Genomic DNA, 19,974 nt, shown 5'->3' with positions numbered 1-19,974 from the left:
TCGATTAGCTTCCTACTATGAGCGGGTCTGAAATAAACACACTTTTTCTGCCAAAGTGGTAAAGTTTTGATAAATTCATTAAAATATTGATTTGTCAGTGCTGCTTTTTTTTTAGCTCTTCACACCGGTTGGAAGTGGCTGAGCTCAGGTGGAAAACGGGGACCTTGCATACTTCCATGCAGCAGAGCTTTCGAGTGTTAAACTCTTAATAAATACTAACTGATGACTGCAGATGTTTGGTAGCTGCTTCTTAAGCCATGAACATTTATATGGCGGACAAATACTTTGTTTTGAAAGCGAGTTTTCCGGAGCTTTAAGGATTGATGATAATCTAAAAGCGGCTTTGGGTGCTGTAGCTGCACCGGAAAAAGAAACCGAACATGCAGATGCTTAAAGAGCTCTGACGAGTGTGTCATCAGGAGGAAGAAAACACATACATGGCATAAATAGAAAGAAACCTGACCCAGTTTGCTCGTTCTGCTCGCTTTTGTGTTGGTGGGAAGAGGACACTGCTGTGGGGGTGGAGTCTATAAAAAACACCATAGCAAAATGGTGTGAACGCAGTGTGTGTCCAAGCCCCTCAGGTTGATAATAAATCTTAAGAGTGGTCTTGTCCACACATAAGTGTCAGTTCCCAGTCCGGGTCGCAGCCTCTGACCATTAAACTTTAAATTCTATTTACTTTCCAAAGTGGAACCACAGTCCAGCAAACCCCCGCTGGGTAGTTATGACTCCACTTGTTAAAAAAAAAATTCCTGAAGCTACATTACATCCTTTGAAATTCTTTCAACAGCAAAGGAAACAGCTGCAGTTGTACGGTGTTGACTAAGCAAGCATGCTGCGGTAATTATTTCAGTCCTCATGCTGGCATCCTCCTACAGCTGCTCACACTTCACCACTGGTAAACACAGAAACAGGCCCAGGACCGTGGGTTGAAGCCTCGCTCTTGTTTCTTGTCTCTCAATCTGTTAACTTATTGCCAAGTACACAAACTGTATTCAACATCGCCTGCGCCACTAAAACCCTCCAAACCACCAGCATACTTCCCCCTGGCTTCTAGATAAACAAACTGTGACCGGAACAGATTTCCATCATTCAGATAAAGAAGCGTTATCTGCGTGTTTGCATAATGACCAGCAGGAGTACCTCTGACTGTACGACATAAATGCCGCTCAAAATCAGAAGTTACATTCATAAGCACAGCATGTCGATATCAAAGCCGAGTCTGAATGAACATCAAAAGCATGGTAATCTGAGGAATTTTACATGGAATATTACGACACGTAATGGCAGCAATTTGAAGATCAAAGATGGTGCAGATCATTGAAAATGCAGCATTTCCTTCCTTCTATTCATCGCCGTCTCTCAGCAAAGGAAAAAAGGTAAAAAGGGCTGCAGGTTTGCCTCCGACTCTCATGTCTTATTCTGATGTCGATACCAGAAGACAGGAATCGAGGAAGGGGAGGCAGTCTAATTAAAAGATGATTCTAGGACAGGCGGGTTAGGCTTTCAAGGCCAAAATAACTCAAGGGTCTCACAACCGAAGGGAGGCTGAATGGGTAGGAGAGCAGAAACAGACCACCCTCGACAGGAGGCTGTAAAGGAAGAATTAATAGAAACTGCACCAGAAGAAAATCAGACCAAACAGAAGGACGCACCTGCAAGAACTAATGTGTTTCACAGCGATGCTTGTGTTTTTCCTCCTGCAGACAAAAGGACTTTAAACATTTAGCGTACGCCTGCAGCAGCACAGCTCTCGCCCCATTTCGTAAAGATTCAAGGCACCGCTCTGATGCCAGAAGACTCCAGTTCAAAATGGTCACACTCGAGAAACCCCACTGTATTATTACCTAATATTCCACGATAATGTGTGGTGCACCAATTTCTCAAAACTGGCAACTAGCCGGCCACAAAAGACATGCAATCTGTTATCTCTATCCATGAACTTCCATGAACCGCCCGGCTTTTCCGCGGAAATACTCGGAGCTTTGAAGCCACGCCAGATATTTAACTTGGCTGCGCTTTCACTTTCTGTGATTGGACAAAGGAGGAACATGTAAAAGGAGGCCTGGAAAACGAGAGAATGTACAGCCAGTCACATTTCGCTTCAGCTCCACCTTTATTCCTAAAGCTTTATACATTGTTCCGCACTTCAAAACCATCATATTCTTCAGTTCTGCCTTGTGGGAATGACTGCAGCTTAAAAAGAGACCTGCAATAATAGCCTGTTGGCATGAGTGATGTCAAATGCTGCCTTGATATTTTGTGATTATGCTCTGATGCCAGTAATTGGAGGGTAATTACAGTACACATTATGAACGTATCTCCACCCCACTGGCAGGTCCCGACCCACATGTTTTCCTCTCACCACAACAAAGTTAAGAGGATTCCTCGCACTCGCTCAGCAGAGTTTCACAAAACACCTGTGAGGCTTTTGACAGCCTTGCAGAAACTTCTGGCTAATATTTTTCCGTGGATTTCCTTCCTTTTAAAACATATCTCTGGACACAGTTTCTATCTGCAGTTCATCTCGACTGCTCCGGCAGCGAACACCTGGAGCAACAAAGCGTTGAGGGGAAGCGATGAAGATGGCTTTGTTTCTCGAGGGGCTCGGCCACACAGCGAACTCTGCGGACTCGGAGAGAAATGATTCCACATGTGGGGTTTTCAGCTGCAATCGGCAACTCTTTGCACTCCGAGAAAGAAGCACAGATCAGAACTGCACCTTCTGGTTTGGGTCTCACCTCTCTCTTTGAGCCTGGATCTGCTCATACCAGGAAAACCTAGAGTCATATTTTCATTTGCAGCAATAATTCTCTGGTTTTATCCCACCCCTCTTTTCTTTTAAAACATAGTGCATACCTCTGGCTCTTGCTGCACACCATAATTATATGATAGATGAAAAGAGGAGGGGAATAGGTATATGACTTGGCAGAAACACCAACATTCCTCACATGAAACCTTCATCTGGCTTTTTTTTCTGCTTCACTTCATCAGCTTTGTACATTTCTATGGGGGATTGTGAGCACACAAACAGTTGGCTATTCATGCGGCTCCGCTAAAGGCACTTAATGATCCCAGCATAGCCTATATTCCACCTTTAGAAAAAGCAGGCTTACTGACCACAACAGACCGGGGTTGTCAGAGTGGAACCTGCTACCATTGGACTTAAAGGGCACACCTGCCGCTTCCAAAACCAGCAGCGCTGTCAAATGAGCAGGTGGCGAGTGACATACTGTGGAGCTGTGGAGCGGAGGGAGGGTTAAGTATTTTGTCTGTGTTCATCCACTCCTCTCCTGACTCAATTTAACACCTCACAGGCCACAAGTCACGTCAGCAGGGACGGTCCCACTTTCGGCTTCTGCGGTTCAGTTCCTTCGCAGAAAGAAACCATGAAAGACATGAGCCTCAAGTCCTGTCCACGTCTAGGATGACTAAAAACACAGAGCGACTGAGTTTTCATGTCTATCTTCGGGGGAATGTTTCTGAAGCTTTAACCTTTAACATTTCAACGAACAATGCAGGTCTTGTGCGTTAATATCAAATCTCTTGTATTACTATTTTAAAAAGAAGCCATATGAGTGGAAGGGATGAAATTGTGAGTCACAATCACTCCTGGCGGAAGAGGAAAATAACATGATTCTGATTTGACTCATCACTCAATCATAAAAACTGATATACTGTATGTGGGTGTAAACTGAAAATTATAAATCAAGATTTTTATTTCACTGCTGGATGAAATAACGAGGGTTTGCTGCATCTGTGGAATGTGAGTGAGAGAGTTTGTGTCACTCTGTAACAGCCAATAATATGGCATATCAATGTAGTAAATCAACTGAGAAACTGTGGGCGGCTGCAGCTGTGGAGGTAGCACAGCCGTCCACCAATCAGAATGCATGTCCACAACCATTACTAATATGAGTATCAGGCTCATCAGTAGAGTGGCGCGCAGCACTGAAACCACAACGAGCACAGAGGCCAAATCACCAGCCTTCAATATATTATATATATTATGGTCTGGACGTCTCTTTGGCTCGATGTCCACGGATACAACCCAATCCAGCTGCCACAGTGGCAACGTGCGAAGGGGGGAAATAATTGAGCCCAGAAAGAGCCGATAAATACGCTTTACAAAGCTACCATTTGTTTTCACATTAGCATATGTGCACATTACAAAAGTAAGGACTATGTTCTGACAAAGAACAAGAGATAAAGTGAAAATATGGCTACTGCTACAACATTTAACCATTGCATCACTATGTAGGAAAACAATAGTATGTAGCAACAGGTTTGAAGTCTATGATTTGATGTTGCATCGACTGAATCTTCCCCAGATAAGAGTCCCGTGACTGCGCTCGGTTACCTCCTCCTCCACAGCACCCATCGTGTGTCTCAACGGCGAGTGAACAATGCGCGGAACAAGAAAGAAGCCGGCCACGACTCTGTGTGCCAGTAATCTCTCTTTGAGGCCCCCGGCGTCTCTAATTGCCTGGACACTTGTGTCCGAGGGCTGCTCTCGTTCCTCGGAGAAAAGATGAGACCTCTCGTGCTCCTTACAACAGGCTTAAGCTGATAAACCCTTTCATTCAACATGGCCGTGGGATCGGTGCTCCGTGCAAACAGATTGGGTAAAAAAAGACTAATCAAAACAGCGATTAGCCCCCAACACAGAGGCAGAGCTAAGCCACAGCACAGCCTCAGCAGGGGGTCCGGTCTCTCAACCGCTGAAGGAGTCGGGTGATTTGTGAGGCTTTTCTGACAAACACATTCTTTAAAGCAACTACACGAGTTGGAGTATTTGTGGAATGCATGCGGTGGGGTTTTTATTGGACAAAGACGTAGCACAGTTTATTTCAAAATGGGATGTGACAGCTTAGAGAAATGTACGGATCGCTCTGAGGGCGAATCCCTCGCACTCAGACCTCCCATGACGCAGTTTCTTCCTGTCACCCAGCCGTCATGAGGCTTTCTTGTAATTTTTCTGCTTGTTACAGCCAACGCCACTGCCAGCACCTCCATATGGGCTACCATCAGGGCTTCATCTGGCCTGGTGCCCTTGTATATTATACAGTCTCCATGTGTTTCTCAGCAGCAAGGTCAAGTTTTGTGCTTGTTTACTTTACTTGCAGCTAAAGTGAACAAACAAGCTGGACTTCAACATCCACTGCATTCTGTGCAACTACTATAACAAAGGCCTGTGTTGTCTGGGGCAGATTTTATGCCTAAAAAATAGAGCTTTCAGTCTGCCAGATTATTTTGTTTTCTGACAGCAGATACATGCGATCAGTTGTGTTCTGATTGAAAAGAATTTAAGCATCTAAACTAATCACTAATCAATATTTCCATATAAACAGTGGATCAAATGACTGTGTAATGGGGACATTCCACTCGAAATCATGAGTTACTACCCAGTTCTGCAGTCCCCCTCAGCTCTGGCTCACTCCCACCATGTTTGTCACTAAATGTGTTTACATGTACAAAATATTCCGGGTTTTGCCTTTATTTCAAAAAAGACATATATCCCTACCAAGCTGCTTACAAGCCTAATGAAAACGCACATTCCACTGACATTTCCATATACATGCAGTCGTGCATACCCTGCTTAATGAACACGCTGTTCCTCTTTCATTCGTTCAACTAGAACAAAAAAAAAAAAACCAACTGCTGATATCCCAGTCTTTCATGAGGTTTAAAAGTAGTATTTCTCCTTCCAGTCAGAAATGTGACCTCCCCTTTCGCGGATGCATCTCTACCACCAGCCTTGTTGGCAAGGCAACGCACAGCTGACCGTAAACAGGCAAGAAGCCGGGTGTCACAAACTGAAAGACACGCAGATGAATGATGCTGAATAACTGCACTAATTGTAACACAGGATGACCTGATTTTTTTTTCTTTAATAAGATTCATGCCATCAGAATAATTTGAAAGATGCTGTGATGACTTAAAATTCCACAAAGAGGAGCTTTAAAATTACCAAAACTAAAATCACTAATAATCACATGCAGTAAGTGGCATTAGCAGGTTAAACATTCTACATCTGTGTAACCTGTCAAAGACAGTTACAGGCTTTCAATGCCAGGAAATATTGTGCAGCCAGCTGAAAAACAAGCCCGGCTTCATATGGTTCATGTAATGTTACTGATTATACAGCAGTATGAATCAATTTATAGGCAAGCGTGCAGCACCATCATTCGTTTTCCACATTGGCTTGCCCACCACTGACCTTGAGTAATAGCTCACAAATGTATTGTAAAGAGTCATGTGACTTGGGCGTGCACACACAGGCCATGACAGATACCAACAGGGAATATCAACATATCCATTTGTCCAAGTAAATATAACGTGCAGTTGCGTGTCATTGCTGCGGTGTCAAATAACAACGGCGCAGTAAACTCAGTGAACCTGGCTGCTGATGATTTGGGATGTTTAGATTAATCCTCAAAACAGAAACACGTTCAATTATCCAAATTCAAGAGCGTTTGTGTGTAATCTCCTGGAGGAGCGGGAGCGGGCGCGCCTGGAAATGATTCCAAGTGACTCTCTGGTTATTACAAAAATAATGAGCAAACTACAGGCCATGAGATCTGCTTCAGCCAGACTCCCCTCAAATTTTCTCCACTTTTTCTAGGACAGCATTTAAATTAGCCACACAATGCTCGAGTCTCCTCGAGTTGCTGAGCTCTGACAAAAGTTACATTTGAAGATGCTTACTTATAATTCTTCAGCAGCTGTTTGGACTCTTAACTTGCTCCCCATGCTGATTCAATATTATGGAAAAGATTCTTCTGGGAGGCTGTCTGAGGTGGCATCTGACCTTATTAGACACATGATACATCCTCAGCTGGCTCATTATCCTGCAGCAGATTAACAGCTCACTGTGAATGGAGCATCTGCCTCGGAGCAAAGTGAGGATCAACCAGCAACTAATCTGAATTATGTGGGGTCAGCACTGGAGAAGCATCACCTTTTTTTTCCATGTATATGAACTCAGTAAAAAGAGGAGAAAAGCTTATGTGAACTAGCGAGTTGAAATTGTGAAGAAGATGAAGAAGAATGACTTGGCCTGGTCTCTCGGTGCAGACGGGACGCCAGAGTGCAAGTTTCTTTCAGCTGTCAAAACCACTGCGACAAAGTGCTATTTCTGGATTTTAATATTGTTCAGATTCCTGTGGTGCTCTGAGTGAACATCTTCAGTCCATCCATGCTGAGCGACTGGGGTTGGCGGGTGCGTGAGTGCATGCACATGCTGACAGGTTGTCACGGGATGTCACCGTTGAGACGTGGCACACTGAAAATACTATCCAGTTATACTGTCAATATTTCATGAAGGAACTAGCTCAACACTTTGGGAAACACGCACATTTGTTTTCTTGCTGAGAGCTCGATGAGAAGGTCGACACCAATCTGGTGTCTGCATGGTGAATATGAAGCCAGAGCTAGCAGCCAGCTAGCCAGCTTAGCTTAGCTCTGTCACGTAGCCACCCATAAAAAACACACCGTGCCGCTTTGACACTTTGGGTTTTGCAGAGACTGAGCATGCGAGATACAACATGTTAGTGATCTTTACAGTCGCAGGTTGGCGGATTTTCTTTTCTTTGGCCAGAGCTGGCCAGCTGGTTTCCCCATTTCCAGTTTGTGCTAAGCTAAGCCGCTGCATTGCTTCATATTTACAGCACACGCACGGTGCAGTGGTTTCAATCTTTTCTGCAAGAAAGCACCTGAGCGTGTTTTCCAAAAGGTCAAACTATTCCTTTAAGAGTGAAAAGACGTTTGCCATTCAAAGAGATACTTTGACTGTGTCTGATACTGCAGATATCACAGCTTTATTACTCTCTTCATCCCTGCGCATTCATGCTATTTGTAAGGCTGGAATAAGCTGAAAAAATAACATGAAAACCAGAGGAACTTCACGGTGCTGCATCATGCTTAATGTTGAAGTACGGAAAATCACATAACATGATTTTACAACAACAGTAAAATCCCACAATGTAATTACAGTGACAGATTGACTGCGTTGCCCCTGTGTCTTAAAGTATATCTGTGTTTTTAGTTCCTGCAGGATGTGGCTGGATGCTGCGCTGCCTCCTGTCATGCAGCATGTGGAGGCCCTCAGAGCCCATAGGAGCAGAGTGGAGCATTTTCTCCATCCACATACAGTTCTCTCTCAGCCCGAGGGAGCGACTACCGTTTCGCTTTTCCTCGCCGTCCCTATAAAAACACAACCACTGGTCCTGACCTCGCAGCACAGAACAGCGGTTAATGTGCCCAAGCTTTTTTGTCAGGCATGCCGTGTCCCACTTCCCTATAAAGTACCCCTTCATCAGCACCACCCATCACGTTCAACTACAGAAAAGTGTTACAGTGATACATTATATATTGTAACACTAGTAAATATTTCATACAGTTGAATTGTCAATGTTGCTGAGTGGCAGGTTGGATGTTTGAACCACTGATCCATTGCTTCAAGCTTATTATTTCAACTGTTTAATCATCACTGGTAGCTAAATATTTCATTTCATATTGGGTTAGCCATTAGTTTAGTCAAGTATTTCAACCTTTTATCCAATAAGATGACTATTTCGAGCATTTATCCAGTACTTTGATCTAACTATTGCAGCCATTTCTTACTTCTAGCTGACTATTTCCACTGCTTATACATTTTTTTGAGCTAATTACTTCAACCGTTTTTCCATTTCTTTTGGCATCACACCATTTTTTAATCCGAATTGGATGTTTATTTTCCTCAAAAACACAAATATGTTGCTGATATGTTGTTTTTAATTAAGTCTAATTTGTGTTTTTTTTAATTGGTTGAGCTACTCCACAATGCAACCGCAGAAGTAGCCCTCGGTAAGTGTTTGGGAATCACAAGTGTACAAAGTTCAAGTGCAATTGAGCACAAAAATAGCATTATTTAGGCTAACTAAACCAGAAATGACAGAAAACAGCCTCACGCTCTGAGAAATCAGCCTTTTTCCTCACTTTGCCAGAGTGCATGTCTGTCAGTTGCTAGATAAAAATCAGTTCGCCACATGCAACAGCTAAACTGTAGGCAAGACAGCGGGGCTGGTGCCAGTGTGCCATGCTACACGCTGAGACAGTGGGTCTCTTTGTATGGTGAGCTTCTTTTTCGACAGGAGCAGGAGCTGCAGGAGCACTTACACTCGGATGAAAACACCACAGTGAGGGGGGTTTACAGCTTGCTTATACACCACAGCGCTGCCATCCTGGGAGCGGGGTGGTGGTCACAAGGAGGGGAAGGGGTTATCGTCCGAGGGGAAACTTGTCATGCCAGAAATTTTCATGCTATGAATAAATTTACATCAAATCAGCGCTGCCACTCACTGACAGAGCAGATATCCTGAAGCAGATAGGTTTCACTGAGTGTCAGAGATAAAGATGAGAATTTGCAGTGAGTGGAGAGAGTCCAAAGCATGAATCCATCATTGTGTCTCTTTCATTTAGCTTAAGAAATATGATCAGTGGTGGTGATGACGAGGGGGAAACTGGGCAATCACAAAGGCCAACATTCAATCTAGGAGAGATAACAAAAGGAGGACGAAAGACAGCTCTGGATGGCAGGATGCCCCTGGGGCGGCTATGCTGTTATTATGTTGGAAAGGGCTGCTGAGCTGCGGTGTGGGGCAATTAGGAGGACCGGAGGATTGAGTGGGGGAGGGTCCGGCACAACAACCCGTCCATGAAGTGTTCTCAGCTCAGAGAAAAGGAAGAACAAACCTCCCGGATACGGCGGCAGCGGCATTCCAAAAAAAACCAAAGACGTAGCAGATGATGGTGGATTTATGAATTGAAATAACAACCATCTGCTTATTTCCATGGAAAGAAGCTTGGATTAAGCTGCTTTTCCTCTCATCCAGAATCCAAAATGAATATCAAGCAATTGCATGCTGAACTTAATGCCACACTGTTTTGACTGATTTGACTGGTAAGTATGTGAGAACTGGGCTTGGTTTTGGATAGTGTGCGCAAGCAGATGAATCATCTGTTGTTCCCATCCAGAGCTACTGCAGACACTGCGAAGAACACATTAGCCATGTCTATTATCTTTAACGTCACTCCGCTTTGGAAAGTCCTGACTGAAAACCGCACAGAGTCCGGGAGCAGTCCAGCTGGAGAACACGGGGACAAAGAGGAAAAGTCAATCCCAGAGTATCGTTGCAGCGGTTCATGAGCCGCAGACAGAGGTCGCAGCCTTACAGCTATTGTGTGTTGTCTTTTAACGAGTAGATAACGGAAGTAGAAACAGATCGAGTTGCAAGGGGGAATGGGTTTTACGAGACACACAGAGCGACTGTTCCCCAAACTCTCACTTGGGTAACTTAAGCCTCTGAACTTCACCTCTAGTGAGATCTCTATTGTCGCCTCTCATAATATTACACATCTCCCAGTAAAGAGGACATAATGGGCAGTGAAAGGAGATAGTAACCGAAGCTCCGTGGTGTGAGATGTAACAGTTGGCATTGCCAAGCATCCTGAGCCCTCACAAACACACACAGTTTCCATGCCCTCTGGCCCTGAATGGCTTCAGCGGAGCAGGTGTCTGCCCACATTCTTTACATAAGCTCTTGTCAAACATGGCGCACAGCAACAAGGCCCCACAGCTGCGGGACAATGGAGTCACATTAAACTACAGCACTGCAGCCAAGCATGCACACGTCGAGCCTGAGTCAAGGTAGCAGTCTCCGCAAGGTCAGCTTGCCAAAACTGAAAAGGAAGAATTACATGTAACCCAGTGGCGTCAACTGGAATGTAGATGTAGAAGGGAAACAAAAGCCGTGCTGTTCATTTCATTACCAGGCAGCAAATGATATGCTGTTACTGGAGTGATCCACGTTCACAGGCGGGGGTTGAGGCTGTTGAGCAGACGCAAAACAAACATTGCGAACATCAAATCAGCCATAAAAAAACAAACAAACCGCACAATCATACCTGAATCCCAAATGCAGAGGTACAAAACATGATCAAATAAACGTCTGAGGCACTTCCTGTTGTTTCTACTGCCATAAAGAAGCCATAATATGTAATTTAAAGAAAATTACTATCTAGCTCCAGGTATTATGCCAACACACAGCTTCCTTTTCCTAAATCTAAGGCAGTATTTTAGACCGGAACCACGTTGGAAGAGTGAAAAGGGCCCATAAAACCCCTGCAGCACAGCCGAGTTTGGCAAAATAAATAAGTAAATAAATAAAATTAAAAACTTGGAATAATTATAATGTTTGCATGTAAATATGTACATTATGTAAATTATAAACCACACCTCCTCAGGTTTTCAAACACAACGACACTTCAGGTTAACCGTTGCTTCAGGGTTTCACTAGCTCTTTAATCTGCCAGGGTCAAATGCCTTGAAGTAAGGATTATCTTATTTTCCATTTAGTACCACAGCCAACTTCATAATAGGCTACTCACTGAACTGTCTGTGCTTTGATCAGAATCTAAAAGACGGTGCCGCTATTTCAGGTTCACAGCTTTATTTGGTGGAGTAGGCCATGTCAGAACGGTCTTGCTGACCTTGTTCTACTGGTATCCAAGGTACAGCTACTGCATTGCCTGATTTAGCTTTCAGGCTCCATACATAATCCTTAATTAACCTTCCTGAGGGGAAGTCACGGTCTTTGGATCTCAGGCATTCTCCATATTTTTAGGCTGATGTATTAATTTCCCCTTCGTTACTACCTACCTGGTGATCTTAACAACCTCAGTTTGACTTCAGTATGATACCATACATGAAGTTGGTCCCTATGAGCAGAAACTGGTGACGAATACATCCTCTCTGAATCCTACAATTAGCTCCAAAGCTCTCAATTACAGACGTCCCACATCACAGAAGCCTCAAAAATGTCACATTATGTTGACGTTAATAGCCCGCACTGTGCGAGCGAACACAACAAAGCAGAAAACATCTAACGATACGGGCCGAAAACCAAATGCAACACTGACAGATCAAGACGAGAGAATCACCACCTGCAGATAAAACAGCTCAGGCCCTTTTCAAGTCAGCTCTGCTGTCACAGAGCAAGCAGCTACGATGGGCTGGGTGCACTCCAGTTTTCAGCAGATCACTGACATACTGACGAAAGGCGTCCTTAGCCCCTCTCTGAAGCCCCTTTGCACCCTTAGCCCCTGGCTGCGGGCCGGCTCAAGAGCAGAAGCACCAACCAGGAAGACTTGAACAAGAGGCCTTTCTCTCCCTGCGATGCAACCCTCCCCCCCTCAGACTCCTGCAGAAACAGCCCTGGCAGCATCTCGGCTTGTTCGCCCCCTTTGGTCAAGTTGGGTTTTCACGTCGCCTTGGCCGAGGCTTTAATTGATTTACATGGAACTCTCTCACTCCTGCTGCACAAGTCCATGTAAGGCAGTGCCAGCAAGGCCAGATAGCCAGACAGCTGGCCGTGCCTGCACGACAACCAGACGTCCACCCACTGACAACGTGCTATTCCAGGGTCTGCAAAGACAAACAGTAGCGCATATCCTCCATGCTGCTCAGAAACAAAGTTCTGACCTCTTGGCATGTCTGGCATCATGAGTGACACCACCTTAAGAGTGGAAAATGTCAAACAGGAAAGAATACTGACATCTTCTTCTCCGCTAAGCACTCTATAACTGACCCAAGAGGAACCTCTATAAAAACAAAAAATGTCAGTCAGACATGCACATGAGGGGATAACTAAATTAAATTCACTGGCACCAAGATGTAAAGGTCAATTACACCTTTCAGTCTGTTTATGTTGGTTAGAAAAAACACCAGAGGACAGATTAAATATACCAGACTTTCCTTTGTCTCTGTATTTAATCAAGAATATTATCCCTACTTGATTAAATAACAAACATTTCCTGCAACGGGAAGGCCTGGATAACCCCCGAGTAAAAAGAAAAGAGGACAGCCTCTAGTGAGAGGTAGCTAGCCAAGTCAGTGCAGGGCAGTGGGAGGAGGAGGGGAGGTGCAGTCGGAGAGTCTTAGGTGGGCGGTGAGGCTCTGAAAGACGCGATTAAAGAGAAATCGCATCCGTCAGGAGAAGAGCTCAGCTCGCAGTCACAAGTCCGAAACAGCCTGAGAGGAGAGGTGAGGCGGCCACAACATCAACACGGCCCTCCGCTGGGTCAACATCACTCACCAGTGAGGTCAGTCTACAGCACACATACTGTACAGTAGATCCTCTTCAATTACTGTAACTATCACATTCAGACACGCCAGGACGTCTTCAGCAGTCTGTCTTCCTCTGTTCCTCAGAGACTTCATGTTGTCCAATTCTCTCACCAGATAACTTCACACTTCCTCGTTCGCAAAATATGAAACTTAGGCAGGAAATAGAAACATCTAATTATAACCCCAAAAAATGAAAATTTGTGCACGCCACATAAATCCCCACGAAACAGCCAAGCAATAAGGGCTGCAACAATTACTTTCATTATCAATTAATCTGCCAATTATGATTAGCTGTCAGAATATAGTGAACAATATGCATTATAAATACCCACAGCCCAATGTGATGTGTTCAAATACAGTCCAAATCCAAAAGATATTAAGTTAGGACAAATATTTGGCATTTTTGCTTTTTTTAAAAAAGTGACTAAAATGTGTAATTCATTATAAAAATAGATGCCAATTAATTTTCTGTTGATTAACTAACCGTTGCAGTTCCACAACTTATTAAAACAACAAAATCTATCAGGAAAAAAAAACAACTACCTGAATTATGACTAAAAACATTATATACAAGGTTCGCTGGTGATGAACACCAACCATTTGAACAGGAGAAAGGCTGCAGTGTAAATGAATGCACAGATTCCAGCATACATAGCAGTGCTGTTATAATAAAATTTAAATGCCAACATGCATAAATCATGAATTAACTAATGGAGTTGAGGGGCAACGACCCGCTCTGCACCTCTCAGGAGATGTCACATTTATAAAATACTGTTTCTGTAGTAAAGCTGCGGACTGAAACAGGAATTTTTACCGCAGTGTTTTAATGGTGAGAGAGAACAGGCCGACGGTTGGATGAAGCCCAGACTGAACCACTGTGCACAACTCTGTCCTCACAGGGCCGAGCCAGCCGACGGACCACCAACAACAGCATGAGCAGCGCTTGTGCTGATGCCACAGACATTTTCCTCAAGCAGTCAGAACACAATAACGCTGCACTGTGGTGATGGATGTGCTCCGCCCCAGACAACAACACGACAACCCCCCACTCCCCTGTCATCATCTCCCAGCCTTATTCACGCCTTGGCTTCATTATGAGGTGTAACGGAAATCATCACTGGCAATCTGAGAGAATTTACAAGACAATGACGCAGTCGAAGTCATGCCTCATCTGCACAAAGAGCAGTTAGGGGTGAATTGACTGGACGTGGTGGGGCTGATAAAGATACAGGCTCTCTGAGTGAATACAGACTGTGCTAAAGATTAGATGCAGGTTACTAAACATTTTAGGCCACTCTGATTTTACACAAATACTGTAGGACATAACTAAGGATACATTTTTTTTTTCTTTTTCCAAGAGGAAATATTTCCTCTTTAACGTCTAATCAGGCCTAATCTTCAAAAGCTGGGGGTCAATATCCTCTTTAGCATTATTTGGACAATTTTAAATCCATGGCAGCACTTTGCTGTGCACACAAAATCAGTATTCACTGACACGCATGACTAATACAATGCAAATACAGCTGAACACAGTGTCCTGGCTCATCTGCAGTTACATTTAGAGACCTGTGCTGCAGACAGGACACTGGGATGGCCCACCGACGTCCTGCAGCACATACACAATGTATGCGTGAGACTCTGCTTTATGCTTGTGCAGCTGCAGATATCACTGCCTGGTAAACTGGGCAAACCTCTGCTGTATGCATTCTTTGATTTCACATAAATAATAGTGATTTATTGAGAAGATGTCGGTGAGTGTTTTCTGTTCTTTTGAAAAGAAATGTAATATTTATTCTAATAATCGAAACTTCTACAGAAAACAGTTCATCAAAAGATGATTTCAGGCTACTCATAAATCTTGTGAGTGGATAAATGATGCAATTTAATAATACGGTATTGTCCAACAAAAAAAACAAAACAACATTTGTTTTGTTTTCGTTAAAATGCAAATATTTGCACATTTTAAAAATATATATATATAATCACAGAAAAATAAATCCAAGTTGCCTCATGGTTTAAATTAAGACAAATATGACAGCACTTAATATGTGAAAGAAATCAAAGCAGTGAACTTGAAATCCTCCAAGCACTGCAGTGTTGACACCATCAGCAAACCTATAGATGAGATGATGGCAAAATAAGAGGCCTTCACCGAGCAGGCTACACATGCAGCAACAAGGATAATATGATAGATGCAACAATAACAGTGCTCTGAGATGCTCAGCTGAAATATTATACACCAATAACTATTCCTTGAACTGAAGTGTGCAGACACAAGGAGATCAAGGCTTTCTGCTTCCTCTTTGGCTTGTTAATAAGTTAGGAATGTCTGGCCCGCCACATTCAGATCATCTCCACCAAATTAAGGCAAAGGATGAACGGTTCCTTCACAGGCTCCGCGTGTTATGCAAAAGCGTGAGATATGATTAGAAAATTCAATTCTCAGAAGATTTTTCTGCACAAACACTCGTGACATTTCACAGATCCTTTTCATTTCCCATTGGTTGAATGTGGGATCAAGTGGCTGCCTCTCTGACCCACTGGCTTTATTAGATTTGATCTGGTGTACATTGTCACACACATGAATAGATTCAGAGTTTTATCAATAATGAGCCTTACTTGGTTTATTAGACAGATAAATTGAAGATGGTAGAAGTCCAGTTGAATCAAGTCAGATTTGAGGGAATCTGACTGAAAAGAGGTCAATGGTGTGAGGAAGCCAAATTCATGACCCGAATTAAAGCATATACACCTGTGCACTGACAGGAGCAGCATACACGGCCTACATGGGGGTTTTCCGGTGCTTTCCAGCCCAATAAACAGAAAAAAAACCTCTTGAGGGATTAAGCAGTGATCTGCCAGTGTCCCTCTTCATCACCACGACCCATCTTACCTTTTTGTGTCTGTCTTTGAAAGGTAACGCAGGCCATGGCATCTCCTGCAAAAAGTCTTGCCAGTGTTTCTGGTCCTGATCAGACGAGATGAAGACGATTTCCAATTTGTCCTTGTGTTCAGACGTCTTTTTGAACCTGCTGTAAAACTCGCACAGGCTGCCGTTGAACTGCTTGCACGGGGCGTTCAGGCTGCACCCGAAGAAGAGCCCGACCAGGGACAGCTTGGCGCCCAGCGACTGCACGTCCACCTCGGCTTTCTCGCTGTTGACGAGCCGCTCCCCGAGCAGACTCACCAGAAACTCCGACATCGCGGCGCACAGTCCTCGAACACGCAACGTAACCCTCAGCCGAGGCTGCTGTGCGTGAAAACCCGCTATGCTCAGGCGACACCCAGCACTTCCTCCACCTCCGACGCGAGATTTTAGGTGAGCTCCCAGCCCCTGTGAGGCGTTGCGGTGTGTGCTTCACCGCGGCTCGTCCTCCGGTGTGAGCGCTGTGCAGGAATGCACTCCGCTTAAATCGCCTGACTGCAACAGCGGTTGCGCTCTTTTAACCACCAAAGCAAACACTTTCACCGTGACATCTGATTATTCTAATCACAGAGATGATACTTTATGCTGTATTCTGTGTATTTTTGATGTGTTAAGAATAGCAAACGCAGCTCAATTAATGTTTAATGTCTGAGTTCACGTTTTATATCCTCAAAATGTTCAGATGCAAAGCAGCTGGATTCTAGGTTTGACCTCAAAATTGCATTGTATTTTATGAAATGCTTGAGATTTCCTCACTTAATAAGTTTCACTCGAAAACTAAATTAAATCCTGCAAATTTCTGAAGGATAAGGCCACACTCTATTCCTATGGATGTGCTGCCACCTAGTGTTCATAAAAGGGAAATACCTGGGCTGCAGCAAATGTCAAAACTACCTCACCTACTTCCAAGGTGCATGGACAGGGAAAGGTGAAAAACACTTCCGGTATAGATAACACCTTTGTTCAAATGCTCCAGTGAGTGTCTCCCAGAACAACAACAACAAATCAAACATCATCAGCACTTAAAATGTCACTGTGAGACTTTTCAGCTTGCAGCCTTCATCAGTGTCATCATACCGCACGTTACAAAGAACATTTCCTTCTGCCACAAATGTTCAACATCGAGTGCCACTTTATTTGAGACCGACAAAGCAACAAAAATCACATGAAAAATGGACACAATAGAAAAAAAGAAGATATTTTCGTAATCAACTAGTGTGTCAGAGGAACATTGCATTTAAAGAAATGCATCACACTCAAGCTACAGAACAGGAGTGAATGTTTGCACAAAAAGCAGAACAAAAAAAAAGCATATAGTAGTGTGAGTTTCATCCACTCTACCTGTTTGTCTGTGCAGATATTCCAGTTTGGATTTAGCTGAACAGCTGAATATTACAAAGATATTTTGGTTGTAAACTTACACAGTTGCTGATTTTGAGCAAATCACAGTGTGCCATGTGCAAGATTATCAATAGTGCTGAAACTGAATGGTGGTAAACTTTACTGATTAATGGTGAAGAAATCCTGAATGCCCGTGTCGGATGTGAACAGCGCAGGATCCCTCAGTCCTCAGTGAACATCATCTTCACCAGGTCTGCTTTGAAGCATTCCTCCTCCACCAGCTTCTGAGGCTGAAACAGGTTTACAGAGGGAGGCTTTTAACATTTACACGGGTGAATGTGCTGCCAAGAGCACTCTAACTACAGCAATATCAGAGATTATGCTCATTCATATACAACATTTTATAAGAAACTGAATGCTACCTGAATCTGGTCACTTGTAATCTAATTTATATAAAACACTAACAGTCGACTGATCTTAGGCTAATCCACGTCAATAAGATAGTCAAGCAAATAGAAGTTATTCTTACTGTGCCGTATCGCAGCAGAGTGGGAACTCCACTCAACTTCAGTGTCTTCTTGAAGTCATTATTCTGATCCTTCCAACTGAAGCATGAAAAAGACATCATGAGACACATTTGAAAGAGCAGACTTGGCAAAAGATTTTTCAGCTTTCCAACATAAAGCTATATTTGCAAAAATGGGGACTAAATGCTTAATGGATTAATTTAAAAAGTCTGTGGAATAAGCAACACTTGGTGGTCAAATGTATGTAATACATTTAAATAGCAAACCATTTAAACTTTACAGAGATGCCTTTTTGTGTACAGTAGTCTATCATATGTTTGGTAGCACTACGATCTTATCAAATCCACAGTTGGTATGCAGATGTTCAGAATGGCTGTGCAGCTGCAAATATCACTAACTGGGAAACCTCTGCTGTATGCATTCATTCATTTTGCACAAATATTAATAATTCGTCCACAAGATGTCTGAGTGATTTCTGTTTTTGTGGAGCAGTTTTGGCTATGAGGAAAATAAACTCAATATTTATTTTAATATTACATTTCAGTCAAATTTATGACCCAGATTTAATGTTACACAGAGCTATGACTGCATGAGTGTAAATAAAGATCATAATACCAAAATCTATACCAAAGAAATATTTCTATTTTGACTATTAAAAGCTCAATAACTCTCTTGGCTACAACTCCTTTGGGTTGTAGAGGTATGATTATTCATATGAACCATACAGCTGTAAACCATACATCATTCTGGTGGCACAAGACTTTCTGGTTGTCTAGAAATGTAATATTTTACTGTGTTCACTGTACCTGGCTCTGTAGTTTATCAGTTGTCTAAAGTAAAAATGTAAAATGAGATCCAATATCATAATGTAATTCTGAAACCATCTGTTGATAAATCTATTAGTTGACCAACAAAAAAAGGTATCCAGTTTGGTAATCACATCATACTTTTTCTTTCAATTTATCAAATATACATATTTGCTACTGGCTAGTGGCTTCACAAATACAAATAATTACCTATCTTTCCATTTCATGATGTTTAAAAATAAAGTTAGCTCAAATCAATTAGTATTGTTTGTCAAACTGTCAGTTAACAGTTCTAAATGCATTATGTCGGGCTCTGATTTCCATTATTTATCTTATTTTATTGAGCAGATGATTGGAAAAATACTCAACAGATAAATGTAAGTGTTGATTGCAGCTCTAATATGATATGTCCTCGTGGCTTGCTATCACACATGTCTTCTGGGTGACAGAGGTTATACAGTTATGCAGAAGAATATTGAAATAAAGCAGAGTGAAATACTGACTAGGCCCTCTCTCCAACTTGACAGTAGATGAAGACCGAGCCCTCAGGAAGATGAGTCATCTCTCCTCTCACCACTGGCTCAGCTGGAAGGAAGAAAAACTTAATGAGAGTGCACTACACATGAAATAAATGTGTGTCATGATCCTTAAAAGCAAAACAGTTTACACCCAACTCTCTACGAGAACAATGAGAAGTTTTCCACGTGAGGTTAGATGACCAGATATTTCAAGTATAAAATGAAAGCACAAGCATATATTGCTGCATTATGCATGGTAACTCGTAATAGAACATATATATAGTTACCTTTCACACAGTCTGGACACCAGCTCTTTCCTTGGGCGTCTTTATCACCAGAGAAATAGGCAAAAATGTCCTTTCCTTTTCTTTCAGACACAGCCTGAGAGAATTCATCATATCCACGCACGTGTACTTCTTCGTAATGGGCCATTAGACTGAGTTAATGTGAAAATGCACGAATATAAACTATACAACTATGAGGCACAGGCAAATGTTAGAACAAAAACTGCTGCTCTGCACAGCGGACTTGCTAGAAATACTCGAAAACTTGACAGTACCACTTCCGGTCTGTGCAAAGGTTCTTAAAGTGACAGTGTACCTCAATAGCTTTATTAGGCATTTGAAATTGTCCTTAAACAAGACGAAGGTAAATTATTTAAATACTATCATTACATACACAATTA

General features: G+C 42.9%; 2 protein-coding genes across 2 annotated transcripts in view; both read right to left on the bottom strand.

The window, feature by feature from the left end:
• The window catches only part of nxn (nucleoredoxin), a 57,434-nt gene extending 40,895 nt beyond the window's left edge, over window positions 1–16,539 (bottom strand). The window contains exon 1 of the mRNA XM_041941071.1: window positions 16,065–16,539. Coding sequence (XP_041797005.1) covers window positions 16,065–16,373 — 309 coding nt within the window. The 5' untranslated portion in view covers window positions 16,374–16,539. The remainder of the gene's footprint in view (window positions 1–16,064) is intronic.
• A 683-nt stretch (window positions 16,540–17,222) lies between these two features.
• Window positions 17,223–19,832, bottom strand: txndc17 (thioredoxin domain containing 17). Its single transcript, XM_041941107.1, has 4 exons — window positions 19,577–19,832; window positions 19,275–19,356; window positions 17,968–18,043; window positions 17,223–17,728 (listed from the first exon to the last, which is right to left on the bottom strand). Exons 1-4 carry the CDS (start codon window positions 19,719–19,721, stop codon window positions 17,660–17,662), a joined length of 372 nt encoding a protein of 123 aa, XP_041797041.1. The 5' UTR covers window positions 19,722–19,832; the 3' UTR covers window positions 17,223–17,659.
• Window positions 19,833–19,974: the final 142 nt, after the last annotated feature.

Source organism: Chelmon rostratus, chromosome 7, assembly GCF_017976325.1.
Source record: "Chelmon rostratus isolate fCheRos1 chromosome 7, fCheRos1.pri, whole genome shotgun sequence".
Classification (NCBI taxonomy): domain Eukaryota; kingdom Metazoa; phylum Chordata; class Actinopteri; order Chaetodontiformes; family Chaetodontidae; genus Chelmon; species Chelmon rostratus.
Note: the sequence above shows the minus strand (reverse complement) of the source record. Positions and strands in the feature narration are given on the sequence as shown.